The sequence below is a fragment of the Vespa mandarinia genome, chromosome 4 (genome assembly GCF_050613455.1).
Source record: "Vespa mandarinia isolate Hongniang chromosome 4, ASM5061345v1, whole genome shotgun sequence".
NCBI lineage: Eukaryota > Metazoa > Arthropoda > Insecta > Hymenoptera > Vespidae > Vespa > Vespa mandarinia.
In genome coordinates this window covers 3697501-3715000 of record NC_140813.1, presented here as the reverse complement: position 1 = coordinate 3715000, position 17500 = coordinate 3697501, and the positions used below count along the sequence as shown (strand labels likewise).

At 24.4% G+C, this 17500-nt stretch overlaps 3 protein-coding genes across 9 annotated transcripts in view; all 3 read right to left on the bottom strand.

Annotated features, from left to right (window-relative positions):
* The window catches only part of LOC118445881 (fatty-acid amide hydrolase 2-B-like), a 7747-nt gene extending 1677 nt beyond the window's left edge, over window positions 1-6070 (bottom strand). The window contains exons 1-7 of one of the 3 annotated variants that reach the window (XM_085656731.1): window positions 5982-5999; window positions 5192-5269; window positions 2994-3174; window positions 2549-2768; window positions 1877-2094; window positions 1328-1439; window positions 882-1180 (exon numbers count right to left, since the gene is read on the bottom strand). In XM_085656731.1, the coding sequence (XP_085512857.1) occupies window positions 882-1180; window positions 1328-1439; window positions 1877-2094; window positions 2549-2768; window positions 2994-3164 (1020 nt within the window). In that variant the 5' untranslated portion in view covers window positions 3165-3174; window positions 5192-5269; window positions 5982-5999. Of the gene's footprint in view, window positions 1-881; window positions 1181-1327; window positions 1440-1876; window positions 2095-2548; window positions 2769-2993; window positions 3175-5191; window positions 5560-5981 lie in introns of those variants that run through there. The other 2 variants (XM_035875912.2, XM_035875918.2) reach the window with 2 other exon arrangements.
* A 1061-nt stretch (window positions 6071-7131) lies between these two features.
* Window positions 7132-10274, bottom strand: LOC118445866 (AP-1 complex subunit mu-1-like). Of its 5 annotated transcripts, XM_085656734.1 has the most exons (3): window positions 9240-9288; window positions 8619-8765; window positions 7133-8489 (listed from the first exon to the last, which is right to left on the bottom strand). In XM_085656734.1, the coding sequence occupies exons 1-3, from the start codon at window positions 9268-9270 to the stop codon at window positions 7480-7482; spliced, it is 1188 nt and encodes a 395-aa protein (XP_085512860.1). In that variant the 5' UTR covers window positions 9271-9288; the 3' UTR covers window positions 7133-7479. The 5 variants fall into 5 exon arrangements, with proteins under 5 accessions (XP_085512858.1, XP_035731781.1, XP_035731780.2 ...); XM_085656732.1 differs by lacking the exon at window positions 9240-9288 and adding an exon at window positions 10173-10274 and having other exon boundaries at window positions 7132-8765; XM_035875888.2 differs by having other exon boundaries at window positions 7132-8765.
* On the bottom strand, window positions 9772-16378 carry LOC118445875 (fatty-acid amide hydrolase 2-A-like). The gene is made up of 11 exons (XM_085656730.1): window positions 16060-16378; window positions 15538-15714; window positions 14276-14495; window positions 13303-13520; window positions 12727-12838; window positions 12290-12447; window positions 11632-11775; window positions 11207-11308; window positions 10946-11113; window positions 10173-10355; window positions 9772-9926 (listed from the first exon to the last, which is right to left on the bottom strand). Exons 1-11 carry the CDS (start codon window positions 16147-16149, stop codon window positions 9816-9818), a joined length of 1683 nt encoding a protein of 560 aa, XP_085512856.1. The 5' UTR covers window positions 16150-16378; the 3' UTR covers window positions 9772-9815.
* Window positions 16379-17500: the final 1122 nt, after the last annotated feature.

The following is a 17500-nucleotide window of genomic DNA, read 5'->3' as shown; positions in this document are numbered from 1 at the left end:
AGAAATTTTCAATGAGAAGAAGCGTTTCATCCAACGAAATGGAAAAGAGTTTGTATTAAAAGAGATAAGCTCGAAGAAGATAGTAAAAATGATGAAGAGAAAGTGAGATTTCACTTGTTAGACTTCACTTATTACGTTCTAACTAAAAAGTTATTATGGGATGTATGAAAGTATGTGACTTATCAGCCATTAATTTTTATTTTCACTTTGACTCGATGAAAATCTAAAAAAATGGGTCATTCAATCGATAAAATGTCGGATATTCTATTACGGAAAAATAATAAGATTCAGATTTAATTTTTTAGATAAAATTTTCATATTGTAAAACATTAAATCTAAAATATTCGAATAGATAATATGTATTGATAATGCAACGATAAATTTATTAAGTTTCTTCGAGACAATAGGCCAAAAAATAAATTGTATAATGAATTTTTTGTAAAAAGTTTTATCTACATATATACGTACATATTTATGTAAAGAAGATTGAGAGTTTATAATTTTTGTTCTTCGTAATAATGAACAAAAAGAAACAAAAAGAAACAAAAAAATTAAATTAATCATCCTACATAAAGAGAAACACTTATTAATGAGATATCTGACATTTAGATGAATTAAAAGTATCTAGATCATATTACAAATTAAAATTACTTTTTTTTCGAGATTTTTTACGTTTATCTTTTCTTTTCCTGTCGAATTGTAAAACTATAAACTTAAGGACATTTTTTGCTATAATCTGCAAAAAAGAAATTTTAGATTAAAAAATCTCGAGAAAGGAGTAATATTTATTTTTTAATATCACATAGAAAATTTGTAACCTGTCCTTTACTATTTCATTAACAATAGATTAATTATTATATATTTATTATTAATTTTCTTACTTCTTCAATCTCAGAGCCACAATATTTCAAATGCTTAACTGCCTCCTTAATACAAGTTCGTATTTCCTTTTGAGTTGGAACTAAAATCATGGAAGATCCAAAATCCTCCAAATAAAAAACTTTTAATTTTTTTAAATCAACCGGATCATCCAAATATAAATCTCGATTGTATGTAGCAGTCAATATTTTCATAACCAAGTGTAAATCTTCTACATATCTTGTCATAGGTCCAATTAGTAGACATTCTTTAAATTTGATATTGTCTTTGTACGGAAAATGTCCTTTTATCGAGACAATTCCTAGAATTATAATTAATATATATAAAAAAATAAAAAAAATAAAAAAAATAAAAAAAATAAAAAAAATAAAAATACATGAATGATGCATATTTCAATAACATTATTTATTAGTAGGATTACATTAGAAAAAAAAAAAAGTAGATTTACCTGCTGTTGGCTTATGTCCGAAGATACCATTAAATAGGGCTGGTATTCTTATCGATCCTGATATATCAGAACCGAGTCCTATCAAAGAACATCCTGAACCTATGAGTGCTCCCTTTTAAACAAATTAAACGTTTTATATATATATATATATATATATATATATATATATATATAGAGAGAGAGAGAGAGAGAGAGAGAGAGAGAGGGAGAGAGAGAAAGACAGAGAAAGAGAGATAGAGAAATAGTATACAGAAGATGAAAAAATTATAGATATAATAAGACCTAATATATTAATTATAAATCTCTTATTGCTTTTATAATGTTTTTTTTTATCTAATAAAATTTAATAATATGATTTTTATTTACTACTTCTTTTTATAAATTAAATTTCCATTCTAAATAATATAACACAATATATCAAATTATAAATAAATTATACTTCCTTCAGTAATCGATCATATTAATGCTATTAGAGAAATCAAAATGAATAACAAATGAAAATGATAAAATTAAAAATATGTAATTATCGTTAATAACTATTATTCTTACCTCTCCGCCCGACGAACCACCAGCTGTATATCTTATATCGTATGGGTTACATGTCCTTCCAAACAAATGATTGTAAGAATCGAATCCCGTACATAATTCTGGAGTATTTGTAACGCATAGAGATATAGCACCTGCATTTCTCAATATTTCTACCGCTTCTCCATTTTCCAATGCTTTTATTCCTTTTCGACCATAAGAACATCCTGTATAACTCAATCCTAAAAAAAAAAAACATATATTTTTATATAATATACTTTTCACATGATATACTTTTAATCGTAAATTTATTTTGTTCGTTTTTTCTTTCTTTTTTTTTTTTCTTTCCTTTTAATCACAGGATGAATCATACAACGTGATTACCATTAATTATATCGTCATATTTAAAGGATCTTAAATTAAATAAATGATAGATTTTATAGAAAATTTGGTGCTATTAGTTTTATAAAATTATTTTATCTTTTTATATAAATTATTCAAAATTCGTGCGCTTAATGAATTTCGACGCTTACAAATTAAAAAGTAATAATAACAAATTAGCAGAAAAAAACCCGTGGAATCTAGGTGAAATCTTAAAAAGCTTTCAAATGAGCAATTTTCAATCAGTCAATTATTTTTGCATAATTTATAATATAAATAATTCAAATATTCAAATAAAATATATGCTTGTCATACCTTTGAGCATACACGATTCTTTAACCGTGAACGGTATGCCATATAATGGTTTTTGCTTTTTGAGTTCGGGAATAGTAATTTCATTATTTCTGATATTTTTATCACAAATCTTTGCCTCTTCCAAGGCTTCTTGGAATCTATCCTCAATCACGGCATTTAAAATAGGATTTACTTGTTTTATACGTTGGATATATGCTTCTACTAATTCTTGACTTGTAATCTTAAAAAAAAAAGAAAACAAGATTTATCCATGTGAAAATGAATATAAATTATTATATAGATTAATAATATAGATTATTTATTTTTATTTATATATACAATTTTTATATATATAATGTTTTGAAAAAAGATATTTTTAATAACTTGCATATAAATTAAATTTAGTTATTAAATATATTTATTATAACCAAATGTAAAACAAATATATTATTTTTAACATACTTACTTCTCTTAATCTGATCTTTTCAGCAAGTAGAGTCGCTGACATTTTAAATAAATTATTATTGGGAGGAGGAATTCGTTGCGGTTTTTCATGATTTAACTTTTTTCTAATAAAATATAACATATTGAAAAAAAACTTTAGAAGCGTAGCCAGTATAAAAAGTATCAAATTCATCTTGGGACTTCTGAAAGAAAAACAAAAAGAAATAAAATATTGTAAAAAGTAACGTAATAATTGTGTCAACGAAGCAAAAAAAGAAAGAAAAAGATTTTAAAAATCGATTCTTTTTTTGTTATTTCACTTTAATGTTTGATTATCGTTTGATAATATCGATCATCGTCTAAATCATATCGTGAATAATTTATCTTATATAAAATAATAAAAAAACAAATAATATCATAAAATAATATGTAAAAAAGTTTGTAAATGATATATGTAATTTGATATGACATTTGTGATGCATTAACGTAAGCACTGCACTGTTCGTTTATATATTATATATTTTCTTTTTTTTTTTCTTATAATCATATCATATACATTAATGAGAGATAAAAAAAAAGGGAAATGTTATTTAACAGATTTTCAATATAATCAATAACAATTATATAAATAAATAAATTATTTCACGTAAAAAAAAAAAGTACTCCCATTAAAATTCTCTTAAGCGAAATTTCGTCGAATGTCTTGTGAAATTTTATTCATTACACGTCTATACAGATAGATGGGCCATCTATATAGTAAAAAAAATAGAATAACAATTCATATTAAAATCTATTTTTTATTGTCGCACTTATTGATTCAATATAAAATAATACAATGACCCAATATCTAAACGAATATTAACTATGTTTATCAATGTATATCTTTGGCACATTCTAAATTATCTTAATATTCCCCTTTCTCCTTTCTCTTTCTTTCAAGTATCGAATTATTTCACACGTAATTATAAAAAAAAAAGAAAAGGTAATACATAACATCGTAACTTAGAAAAGTAGTTTTTACTGTAATAACACAAATTCAAAATAATGTCAAAGTTCATCAAATTATAAAATAAAAAACTGCTTATATTGTATGGACATCTTCCTTATTTAGTATCCGATCTTTACATTAGAAGAAAAGAAAATCGTTAGAAGCAACATACCATTTAAATAGATCTAACGAAGAAATATATAGAATAAATTAATTAGAATAAAAAAACATCTCAATAAATTCAAAGAAATAATATGTCATAATGGATTTTAAAATGAATTCTCATAAATGAGAGGAAGATCATAAAAGGAAAAGCAAAAGCAAATGAATAAATTTTAATAATTATAAAAAGAATTGTCTTGTCATTTCATACGTTTAATGTTATATAACTATAATTTAACTTGTCATTCAATATAAATACCAGATATTTTGCAAATATAACGCGTAATATATAACACATTATATATCACGCGCATACAAATAAATATAGAAAAACAGAATAAATTATTTTTGTTCATAAATTATCGATCCAATCTTAGCCGAAAAATATAAATTTTTTCTTTCAACTTTTTTTGTTCGATAATTCATTTTTTTTCAGTTTTTCAGATTTATTAACAAAAAATTATTTTATAACATTTGTTTTCTCGATATTAAATGAGATATGTAAATATTAATTGTTCGAAAAAAAAAATAGTAAAACTATAAGTAATGTAATATTCAATACTGATAATACTTATTATATACATTTTTATAAAATCTAATAAATCGTCATACAATTAAATTGATCTTTATATTCCAAATTATTATATGATCTATTTCTTTAAGAGTAAAGATATTTTATTTGATTTTTTTGTTTGTCGTATAAACCTATTGATCATTTTAAATACCAATTATTAAATATTATTTTATTTATATTGTGTATTTAAAAAAAAAAAAAAGTAGCAATAAAAAAATAAAAGAGAAATAAACAAAAAACAAGAAAAGAATGACGTGAATGTATATTAGGTGGACCGGAAAGTAATGTCGCTTTCTTAAATTAAATTCAAACGAATAAATTTTTAACAAGTTTTTATTTTTAATCACAATCAAATATCGACATGATGCAGAAACAACATTACTTTCCGATCCACCTAATATATACACGTTATAAGTAAAAATATATTTATAAATATTTTTTCAAAATATTATTTAAATAATTGATAAATCTTACATGTATTTTGGCATGTACTTACTTAATTTTGGTGCTTATCTAAATTTTTATTTTAATTCTTCTTAAACCACTTATTTTTTGTTTTCAATTTCAAAACACACTATAACAATTATTAATATGAAACGTTTCAACGTTTTTTTTTTTTTTTTTTTTAACAAAATTGGAAAATATTCAAATTCGACAGGATATATGTTTAACGGGGAAAAAATCTAAAAAATCAGACAAAAAAAAGAAAAACAAACAAAAAATAGAGCTTTTAAGTTTTAAGTACTTTTATACAACACTGGAAGCATTTACTTTGTATGTATATATGATCGTACGATGCTCCAAGTAGAATGTGTTAGAAAATAACTTGAACTACGTATTGCTAAGTAAAAACATCTACACTCCACTGCCACTCTTCTATAATATAATATATACCATATCATGATTATATAATACTTTATCAAGGAGAGCATAACTTATCATATGTAAAGAACTTATTTAGCAATATGCTTACATCATTATTTTTCTTTATAAATTATTTAAACTGTAATCAAATAATTTCATGTTATCGATCAAATTTAAACTATTTACTAATATATCTTTTTAAACGTTAAAGGCACAAGAAAGAAATATTTATAATTTACATATATAACATTGAATAAATTAAAGTCGAAACCAAAGTTTCAAAGTTTTAATAAAACAATATATATATTTGATTGAAACTCTTCAATGATTAAATACAGATATGTATTTAATCGATGATACAATTTGGAGACTCGTTGTTAAAAAATAATTACGAATGCTTTTATTAATTTTTAGTTTTTAACCTTAAATTAACCCTTTCGCTCCGGAGCATTTGCGCCACAATGTGATCGTTGTGGACGAACTGCATTACTGAGTAATTGACACTGAAGTACGGAATACTACGAAGTAATTAAAAGTCGTTTCTTGTTCTCTAAATTTTACAATGACATTTATTATATTCAGTAATATCATCTTACTTTCTAAAATATAAAAATGTATAATCAAAATATATTTTTTTTTAATATTTTATTATAATGTTCATGTAATATTTTTAATACAACGAAATTACTAAAGTATTTAAAGCCGAACATAAATCGTGTTTGCTTTTGATAATGGGTCTAAAAAATTAAATATTTTAAAACTCAACATATTATCACAAAGGCAGAAATTGAATATTTACTTGTATATATTCGTCGCTGGCAATGTTCTAAAGAAGACTAAAACTGTGTATCGTTAAAACGAAACACAATATCGTCTTGTCGTTAGTGTTTTATTTCATGATAGTTAATTGCTTTTATGGCATGCAGCGTTGAGAGATACTTAATTAACAGTATCTCACGTAAAGTATGAAATCAAAGTATATGGTATATGGAAATATGGTATGAACGTATATATACGCTCTGTGTACCCGAGCGCCTATTTTTTCAGAATGTCTATTTACGCTCTTCGTACATAAATGGTCATTCTTCGAAGGCGTATATATATACTCGTCGGAGAAAAAAGGTTAATAATATCTTAATTCATTAATGGCTATGCACGCGATCACATTAAATGCTATTACATAAAATTATCTATTCCAACAACGTCTATATCTCAACAATTTTTTAATAAAATGAGTTATACATTTATAATTAGAAATTTTACTTAGACTAATATAATGACGTCACTTTGTTATTAATATCACCATATAAATTTAATGAATCAAACTCGTGTTTGTTTCATATAGCTATATAATTACAATCTATAAATACCTCACGATGTTATAATTCATAACAAATACTATAAGAAATTTTTTATTTTAATAATATTTATTTTAATAATTATATTCGTAATAATATTTTATTTTATGTGTATATATTTACATATATGTTCGAATATATATTCGATAATGAATTATATGAATTATAGATGTATTTTATTATATATACAAAAAATACAATTTACTCAATATATTATGTAAATATCAATAGCAGATTTAAAATGTTTTCTTAGAATATTTTAAATATTTGTAAGTATAAAGTATTATTTCTGTTGAAATTTGTTGGATAAATAATGTATGTATATAAAATTAGATTTATAAAATTAGAATCATAAAAATTATTCTTTTCATTTAATTTAAAGATTAAACTATGCAAATCTATGCATTTCTTACATACATTATTCAGACAAGTTAATCTTTTGATTATTTAAAATATTCGATTTTTACAACTAGATACAATTGTATATATTGAAGTTTCCTTGGAAACATAGCACTCGATTGTTTGTCATCTCAAATATTTTCATTTAATTGTGTTAATATAATTAATTTGTTCTCAATTGATAATCACCATTTTGTGTAATGTAACGAACCCATGGTAATGCTTGGTAACCACTCTTCTCAATAATTTTCAAATATCGCACTTGAATCCCAGAAGTAGTGAAATAAGGAATTTCAAATTTTACTTGAATCGGTGGTTTGCCTTCTATATCTTCTCCAACAACAGACGGTAAACCAAAATGTGCTCTCATTAAATATTCCTTTCCACCTGGGAAGGATTTGATGAACCAAGTAATTGCACTTTGTTCAGGAGAATATTTGACACTGCCAATGGTTGTTTTAAATTTAGGAGAGTCTGCATCATTTGGCACAGGTATTACTATTTCCACATTGTTAGCTGTCGATCGACGTTTGAACTGTGATCTAGCTTTTATCATGTATTCTACTCTACTATGTGCATGTCTCTCTATAACCGATTCAATCCATATCAATGGTTTGACATGAGTATTCAATCTATAAGACATTAATTCAAATTCTCCATCAGGTGGTATGAAAGAAATTGTTCGATCGTTCTCAAATCTTGAAAGTCTGACGCATTGATGAAATTTGACATCTTCCAACTCTACTGATTTGGATTTACCTCGTCCAGTCGATTCAAACAATACTTTATCATTTAGACCAAGTCTCAATTCTGGCATCCCAGATAGATATACTCTCATTTTTATAGCACCAACGATTTCAGAACTCAATACATTTCCATTGGCATTTGCCAAAAGATTAACAGATTCTATTACATCCAAAAAGACTTCATTCTTGCGATATTTAATACCTTCTGATCTCCAAGATACAGCATTAGTCACAGCCATTGGAATTCTAGGTTGTATTTCTAATTTATGACCTTCTTGTGTAATATATTCTTGTAAAATTTTGCTATCCGTTGTTTGAGGATAACCAAAATCCAATAATTCATCCAGAAGCTCATATATTACAACAAAATTATCCCTTATACTCTCTTCTTCTAATTCTTTAAAATATTCTTGCATTACTTGTACCACTTTATGCAAAAATACAAAAACCAAAGAAATATTGGCATTTTTCCTTGTTGTAGAAACGATATAAAGATTATTATATTTTATATAAGCATATGTGCACTCTAATGTCTGGATAATAGGTGTAAGATTACCTTCTTCTTCTCGTTCCATCACTAAAGGCATAAACTTTTCTATTACTCCTGTTTCTATATCTCCACGATAATTACGAGAGATCAACACCTTGCCCTTCATATCCAATATGTATATAGCTGATGTAGACATCTTAAAATGATGTGAAACTTAAAAAAGAAAATGTATTCTTTCAGGCATTCATATCATTATAAATAAGACATATTTAGATTACATACAAGTATAACGTACAATGTGTGTACTTACAACACAATAGATTACATAAAAAAAAAAATAATATAAAAAAAAAAGAAAACAGTATATTCTAAAATAGAAAAATGTTAATAAATGGAAACGATAGGACGTACATATTTTCAAAATTTCAAATAAAAAAATATTTACCAATTGCAAAAAGATATATATACATATATATATATAAAAGATCTCTAACGTCTTATTTGACATTAAAGACTATATTCAAAATTAAATTTAGAAACATTATTCACTCACACTTCGATCCTTTATTAATTAAAATCTTCGGAATCGTTTATATCGAAAAAAAAAAAAAAATAATTTCTATATATTGTGAATTAAAGGAAGAAGTTTTGCAACAGCAGATCTTAGCAGATCTTAGATATACTTACTAAATATATGTCGGAATATTAGCGTGGACATAATCGATATGTTGCAACAAAAATTCGATATCTCTAAATAACTTCGAGATATCGATAACTCGACTTCTGTGATGTATTTGAAAAAATGACTCCTTTTAATTCATATGGCCACTTTGTTTCTTTTATTAGATTATTATTATATATTATACATATTATATATATATATATATACATAAGTGATATGTACATAACTAATTAATGTATATAAAGTGGTTATTATAAAAAATAACATGTATTTTGAATTTTTTTCACACGATTAAAATAGATTTAAAAATTTTATACTCTATCAACTATATAAAATTATTCTATCCAACTTACAGTACAAATAAATCTTTTTTTCGACTTTTTTTTACTTTTATCTTCTTCTATATGAGGAAAACATTAAGGTTAAATATTTTAATATACAAAATTTACTTGTATAATATTGTAAATATTAATTTGTACAATATATCATAAAAATATGATTCTCTAAATATCAAATCAATTATCTAAACTTTATTAAGAAAACAAACCAATTAATTGATTAATATAAAATAAAAATCTATGTTAAGTAACTGTATTAATATTACTAGGTGGTACTTGCCAACCACCGAATTGTTTTTCTATTTCCTTAGCCAATGCGATTGTTAAATGATCGCAAGAATCATTTGCGATTATCTAATTAGAGAGAGAAAAAAAAAACAAAAAAAAAACAAAAAAAGAAAAGTTAACACAAAGAAAAAAAAATTATATTAATTTTTTTGTCCATGCAATATATGAAAACATAATTATTATTTAAAAATCTATAATAATATCAATGATATTGAATATCACAATTTTTCGATAATTCTCATACTGATCATTTTTATAATCACTAATTCATATATTTGTAAAAATAAAATAAATTAAATAATATTAATATACCTGTAAACCTATGGGTAAACCATTTCTATTCAAACCCATAGGACATTGTGTGACAGGAAGACTCAACGAATTAAAAATATTCATATAAGCTATATTTAAAAACTTGTAATATATTTCCGAATGATAATGTGCACATGCATTGAAAGTTGGACAAATCAAAACAGCATTTTTATGTAAAAGTTGCTAAAATAAGAGAAATATAAAATTATAATTATAAACACACACAAACACAAACACACACACACATACACACACAGAGAGAGAAAGAAAGAGAGAGAGAGAGAGAGTGGGAGGGAGAGGGAGAGAGAGAGAGAGAGTGGGAGGGAGAGGGAGAGAGAGAGAGAGAGTGGGAGGGAGAGGGAGAGAGAGAGAGAGAGTGGGAGGGAGAGGGAGAGAGAGAGAGAGAGAGGGTGGGAGGGAGAGGTAGTGGGAGGGAGAGGGAGGGAGAGAGAGAGTGGGAGGGAGAGGTAGTGGGAGGGAGAGGGAGGGAGAGAGAGAGAGTGGGAGGGAGAGGTAGTGGGAGGGAGAGGGAGGGAGAGAGAGAGAGTGGGAGGGAGAGGTAGTGGGAGGGAGAGGGAGGGAGAGAGAGAGAGTGGGAGGGAGAGGTAGTGGGAGGGAGAGGGAGGGAGAGAGAGAGAGAGAGAGTGGGAGGGAGAAGTAGTGGGAGGGAGAGGGAGGGAGGGAGAGAGAGAGAGAGAGAGAGAGAGAGAGAGAGAGAGAGAGAGAGAGAGAGAGATTTACGATTTGTATATTTATTAATAACAAATACTTACTTCAAGTTCTTTCTTAAGTAAACTACGCTTTTTCAAAATATCTTTATAAAACGATGCCGGTAATATTTCTAAAAATCTCACAAGAATTCCATACAATACAGATTCCCATGTGTGAGAATTAAGATTAAATAAGCGCTGCACCAAAACAAGGAATACGCTTTTCCATGGCTGTAGATATACATATTTCATAATATTTTTATATAATTTTTTTCCTACAATACAAAAAAGATAGAAATTATTTATACAATTAATTATGCTAACCTTCGTTCCATCGTTTAAATTAAAAATGGTTTCTGTTTTATTTAATTCAAGAGGAGTAAGACCCCCTATTTCCATCGCATATTTCAAATTTTTTAATTCCACCTATAACAACAATAAAAACATTCTATATTATCTAATTAGCATAATTCAATGAGCGAATATTTATGTTTATTTACATATGTACAACATTTATATTTGCGAACAACTCATTTTCAATATAAATAATGACACAAACTATTAACATATAAATAAATACACCCACACACACACATATACACTATTGTTATTATAATAATTGACTATTTTGACTATAATAATTTTGAGTTGTTTCATACGAAAATGTTGTAATACTTCTATATAATAAAAAAAAAAAAAATTATATAATATAAAAAATATATATGTAATAAAAATTATATATAACCAACTTTTTGAACTTGACATTGGTAAGTCGATTTTAAATGATTAGTCAAGTTATTAATGGCAAGTTTGATATCGATATCAATGGACGAGCCTAATATTTTACAATATTTGTCATCGAGATAAAAAATCTTGATTTCTCTAATGTCCACCTAATAAATAAAAAAAATTAAAAAAATTAAAAAATATATATATATTTTACAAAATTCATATATTCGGAATATATTAAATAGACGAATTTAATACGTCAATGAGATATATTCAAATTGTAATGTCACCTTTATAAATTTTTGTTTTCTTTTTTTTTTCTTTTTTTAATTACTTATATCAGAAAGATAAAAATTGTTGTCATTTCTTAAAATTATCATTCTATACACGTAAAAATGTTTCACGATGCCGATGTCATTAAAATGCATGATTATTCTAGTTATTTAGTACTTTTCTGTTACAAAATATCATAAATTATTATAACGGTACAAGGTTATATGTATAAAAAATATTTCGTAGTTGATATTGTTTCGTAGTTGTATTTGTGTTTAAAGAGATAAAAAGAAGAACAAAAATTATAAATTATATTTTATAATTATTAATTTTTAAATGAACCTCGTAAGAAATGATAAATATATAAATAAAATAATGTAGCAATGGATATTAATATATACATACCTGACGATCAAGACATTTCAGACATTCCTTAGATGTTGTAATACTTCTTAAAATTAAAGGAAGGTCAACAGCGTATCTCGTCATCACACCAATTGTGAAAGTATCATTCCATTTTTTATTCGTACTTAATGGTCTGTGGCCCTTGCAAGAAATCCAATCTATTAAATTCATATTATAAAAATTAATAATTCGAAAGAGTATAAATTAAACTTAAATAAGAGATATAATAAAGAAGGTATATATTATTGTGCTGAATAATTTGTTAATAAGTAAATTTTTTGTTCGTTAATAAATATATCTTTTATCTATATTATATACACGCGCGCGTACACTCACACATATTTATATGTAAATATATATATATATATATATATATATATATATATATATTGTGTTATAAAAATAAAACAAAACAAAAAATATGAGCTATTTCTTACAGGATGTTGGTTTGTGACCAAAAATACCACAAAACATAGCAGGCAATCTTATCGATCCCGCAACATCGGATGCTAAACCCATCAAAGAAGCACCACTACTTATAAGCGCAGCCTAAAAAGAGTATAAAAAAGTATATATTTCTTATAATTTTTTTTATTTAATTTTATATATTTTAATTTATTCATGATATATAGATACGCGCGCGTACACACACACACACATATATATATATATACATATTATAATTTTATATAAAATTAAATATTTCAATTTAATTAGATATAATAAATAAAGAAGTATATCAGAAACAAATTATATTAATATATTTTATATAAAACAAAAAAAATATTTAACTTATACAAAAAAAAATATATATATGGAGAAAGAGAGAGAGAGAGAGAGAGAGAGAGAGAGAGAGAGAGAGAGAGAGAGAGAGAGAGAGAGATACTATATTATACATTATATATTTTATATAGATTATATATCAGAGTATATTTTGTGTCTATTATATAATTAAAGAAATATATATTTACATATGTAGAATATATATTTGAATTTTGTTATATAATACAAACCTCGCCACCCGTTGAACCACCAGTTGTTCTTCTTGTATCATAAGGATTTGACGTTCTACCAATGATATTGTTAAAAGTTTCCCAAGACATACATAATTCAGGTGTATTACTCGTTAACAAAATAATACCACCGGCTTCACGAACTTTTTTTACAACGTGTGCATCTTTTTTAGCCTTTATATATTTTTCGCTTGTCACTCCTACTGCGATACTAAAATCTATATAGAAATGATATTTCATTTATCAGATAATTGTATAAAAAATTAAATTATAAAATTAATGTGCATTTTTTTTGTTTTTCTTTCTTTTTTTGATACTAGAAAAACATAATGTAGCAACATAAAACGACAGGTAATTGCGATAAATACAACTATATTTCATAAAAAAACGATGTTAAAACCTTGAACTCGTTAGGCGTTTGAGCAATATATGAATACAAGTATTATACTTCAACTTCTGATTATATGTTTACTTTAAAGAATGCTATTTCTCTTTCTCTTTCTCTGTCTCTCTCTTCTTCTCTCTTTCTTTTAGAGACGATCACATTGACAAAATTTTCAATTGAAAATCATTAAAAAAATATCAATTTGACATAAATATCCATCAAAAATTGTCATATATATGTAAACATTCCTTTAAGCTTCTATTTATTCAATCAATAATTTAAAACATTTGTTTATTATTTTAAAGAAATTTTTATCGTTATTTATAAGAAAATATTATTACACATAATATAAATGATACAACACTTACGTAATTATTTATATTGATTAGAATATTCAACTAAACTTACAATAGACTTTTACAAAATATTTATCATTAATTAATATACATACGTACATACGTGTATATATATATATATATATATATATATATATTATTATATGTATTATATATATATATATATATATATATATATAAGTATATATGTACGTATGTAAATAATTTTTGATCAAAAGAAAAATATTTTTACCTTTCATGGCGATACTAGCTTTAATTGTTATGGGAACCCCAAATAATGGCATTTCTTCCGCGATACGCTCTATAGATTGCGTAGTTGTATTTAAAAAATAATCGACAGCACGAGCTTCTTCTAACGCATTTTTATAATTGTCCTCGACAATAGCATTCAATATAGGATTAACTTCTTTACAACGAGTAATAAACGTTGATACAACTTCCTCACTGGTGATCTATAATAGAATTACACGATCAATCATTGTATTTCTTTTGAAAAGATTTCCTATCAGAAAATTATTTAATAGTTATAATACTATAATATAGTATCAATATTCATATTATGTGATATATATATATATATATATATATATATATATATATTAAAGTATGAATATTTATAATATGTAATATATATACATATATAGTATATATAGTATATTATATATAACATAGTATAACTGGTGAATCTGTCAAAATGCCTAAATTCATTGAAATCATCATTAAAATAAATTATCCAGGATATTTATTTCCTCGAATTATTTTCATGTAAATGATGAAATGAAAAATGCATTTCGAAAATTCGATTATGGTTGTCAAATATTAAAATAAAAATTATATATACCGATCATCGAATTAAACTATTAACATAATATAAATACTTTTATCATTATTTTACGGAATTCTGGTACGGATAACTATTTCCACTGCTTGTATACAAGTTAGATACTATATAGTTATGTGTATGTGTTTGTGTATGTATACACACATATATATAGTACATTATTTCTCATAGTTCATTATCATATGTTGATAATATCGAGTAAATTAATAGATAATATCCATTAAAAAAAATGTTCGTATAAAATTATATCTGAAAATGTTTCATTGAAAAATTATGAATTTAACAATTTGAATCAATAGTTATAAATACTTATTCATTCTAATCTCAAAAAAAATAAATCACACGCTAATGACTGATTATGAAATCTAAGAAAAATTAAATGAAAGAAAAAATATTAAATTAAAACGTATAGTCAATAATTATCAATGAGAATTATATGTATCTATTTGCGATTGTGTATAACAATATTTTTACTTGTAAATTTATATATATATATATATTTGAATATTGGAGTGCAATATAATGACCAATATGTCGTCATTTTTTTTCTTCTTTCTTTGTTTGCTTTTTTTTTTTGTAGAAAGATTTTCTTTTTTTAATATTTCAAATATTAGTTTTAGTTGATTACATATGTAAATATTAAAAAAACTTGCCTCTTTCATACGAATTTTTCTTGCAATATCAGTAGCCGTCCAAAAGAATATTCTGTTTAACAAAGGTGGACAACATTGATGTTTTTTAAGTCTCATCTTAATAATCGGATACATTATACAACCCAATATTAACATCATCGTTCTTAATGTACATTTTTCTATTAAATAGAAGATTTTCTGAAATAAATGAATAATGTAATTTGCTTTATCCAAATGTTCGAAGAAATATTTTTTCCAAAATAGTTAATTCGTAAAAAATCGGTGGATTCTTTTTTTTCGTTCATATTAAGAATACAATTTCTATGTTTAAAAAAAGAAAAGAAAAAGAAAAGAAACAAAAAGCAAATCTTACGAATTACCCTCGCATATAAACATATATGTATTTCCGTATATAATATATATATAATAATATGTACTTATATATATATAATATGTAAATATATATATATATATATATATATATATATATATAATGTATTTATATTTTGAAATTCTTGTTATTTCCAGAATTTGTATACTTACCCAATAATCGAAAGTAAAAGCAAATAAGAAGAAGGAATATATTATTTCTAAGATATTCATTTTTCTTTTTTCTAAATTTTTTTTATCCATGAATCTATCATTAGAGAAGAAAAAATTACACTTTCTCGATTCACGTCGTAACTATTGTTATATTAAAAATGTAGTGATATAATTTTGCGACATTGAAAAATGAAAAGAGATAAAATAAAAATGAAAAAGAAAAGGAAAACAACATAAAATATAAAATGTTATGTAATCTGATTATACCAATCACGACATTTATAAAACAACAATTCAATCTCGTGTTATCTTATTTTGGATGCCGACATAATACTAACCGACTTCGAAAGCGTACGGCATATTTACACGAGCTGTCGTCGTGTAAATATGCCGTACGACAATCCATCAATGGTGGGGCATATAAGTAAGAGCGAGAAAAGTTTTAACGATGTTAAGATGAAAGTCCACAAAAGAAACATAGTTGCAATTGTATTTTGTTACATCTATATTTTGAATTTATCGAGGAAAATGTGATAACAGAGAAATGAAAAAAAAAAGAAAAAAGAAATATCATTCAATAAAACAAATTCATCTTGCTAATAAACAATATTAAGTTATTAATTTAATTTTAATTATATATTCTAATAAACACCATTTACCGCATAATAATGTAAAATATTTTATTATTTATTAACAATTTGAAATTTTTTTTTGTTTATAATTAACATAAGATTGCGATATACCCAAAAAAAAAAAAAACAACATGAATAATTTCATTTTCTTTCAATGAAATTTATATACTGAAAAAAGAACCTTTACAATATATACTCGGATGAATAATGTCTGTAGACATATTTTCAATGTACAATTAAAAGCAAATAAATGATCAATTAAATGAACGATAAATTAATTTATTTTTCTTTTCTCTTTAAAATCGATATATTTTTTTTTTATCATTATGTTTTAATATTATCTTAATAAAAGATTCGCATAACACTATCGCACGTAAACGTTACATTAAATAAAAATCACTAACTTTTCGAATGATTTCAATATACTTTCAAATTAGAATGATAACGGATTTTTCACTAATAATCATCATTGTGTTACGTTATATTAGTTGGGTACTATAATTATTATTATATTAATTTGAATACTATCCTTTACATGTATTCTAAAAAAAAAAGACATTAAAATTTCATTAAAAAGATTTACATAATTAAAATTTCTTTTTGTTATTTTAATTTTTCTTTTTTTTTCAATTATTTATCTGCCATATGCATTATTTAAATATTCATAGAATTATTTTAAGTGAAACTTATGTAATATTTATAGAATTATTTTAAATGAAACTTACATTATCTTATGTTAATTATATTACGATCACGATAATAATCAAGCAAATTAATAATGGTTATAAATTAAATTAAGTAAACATATA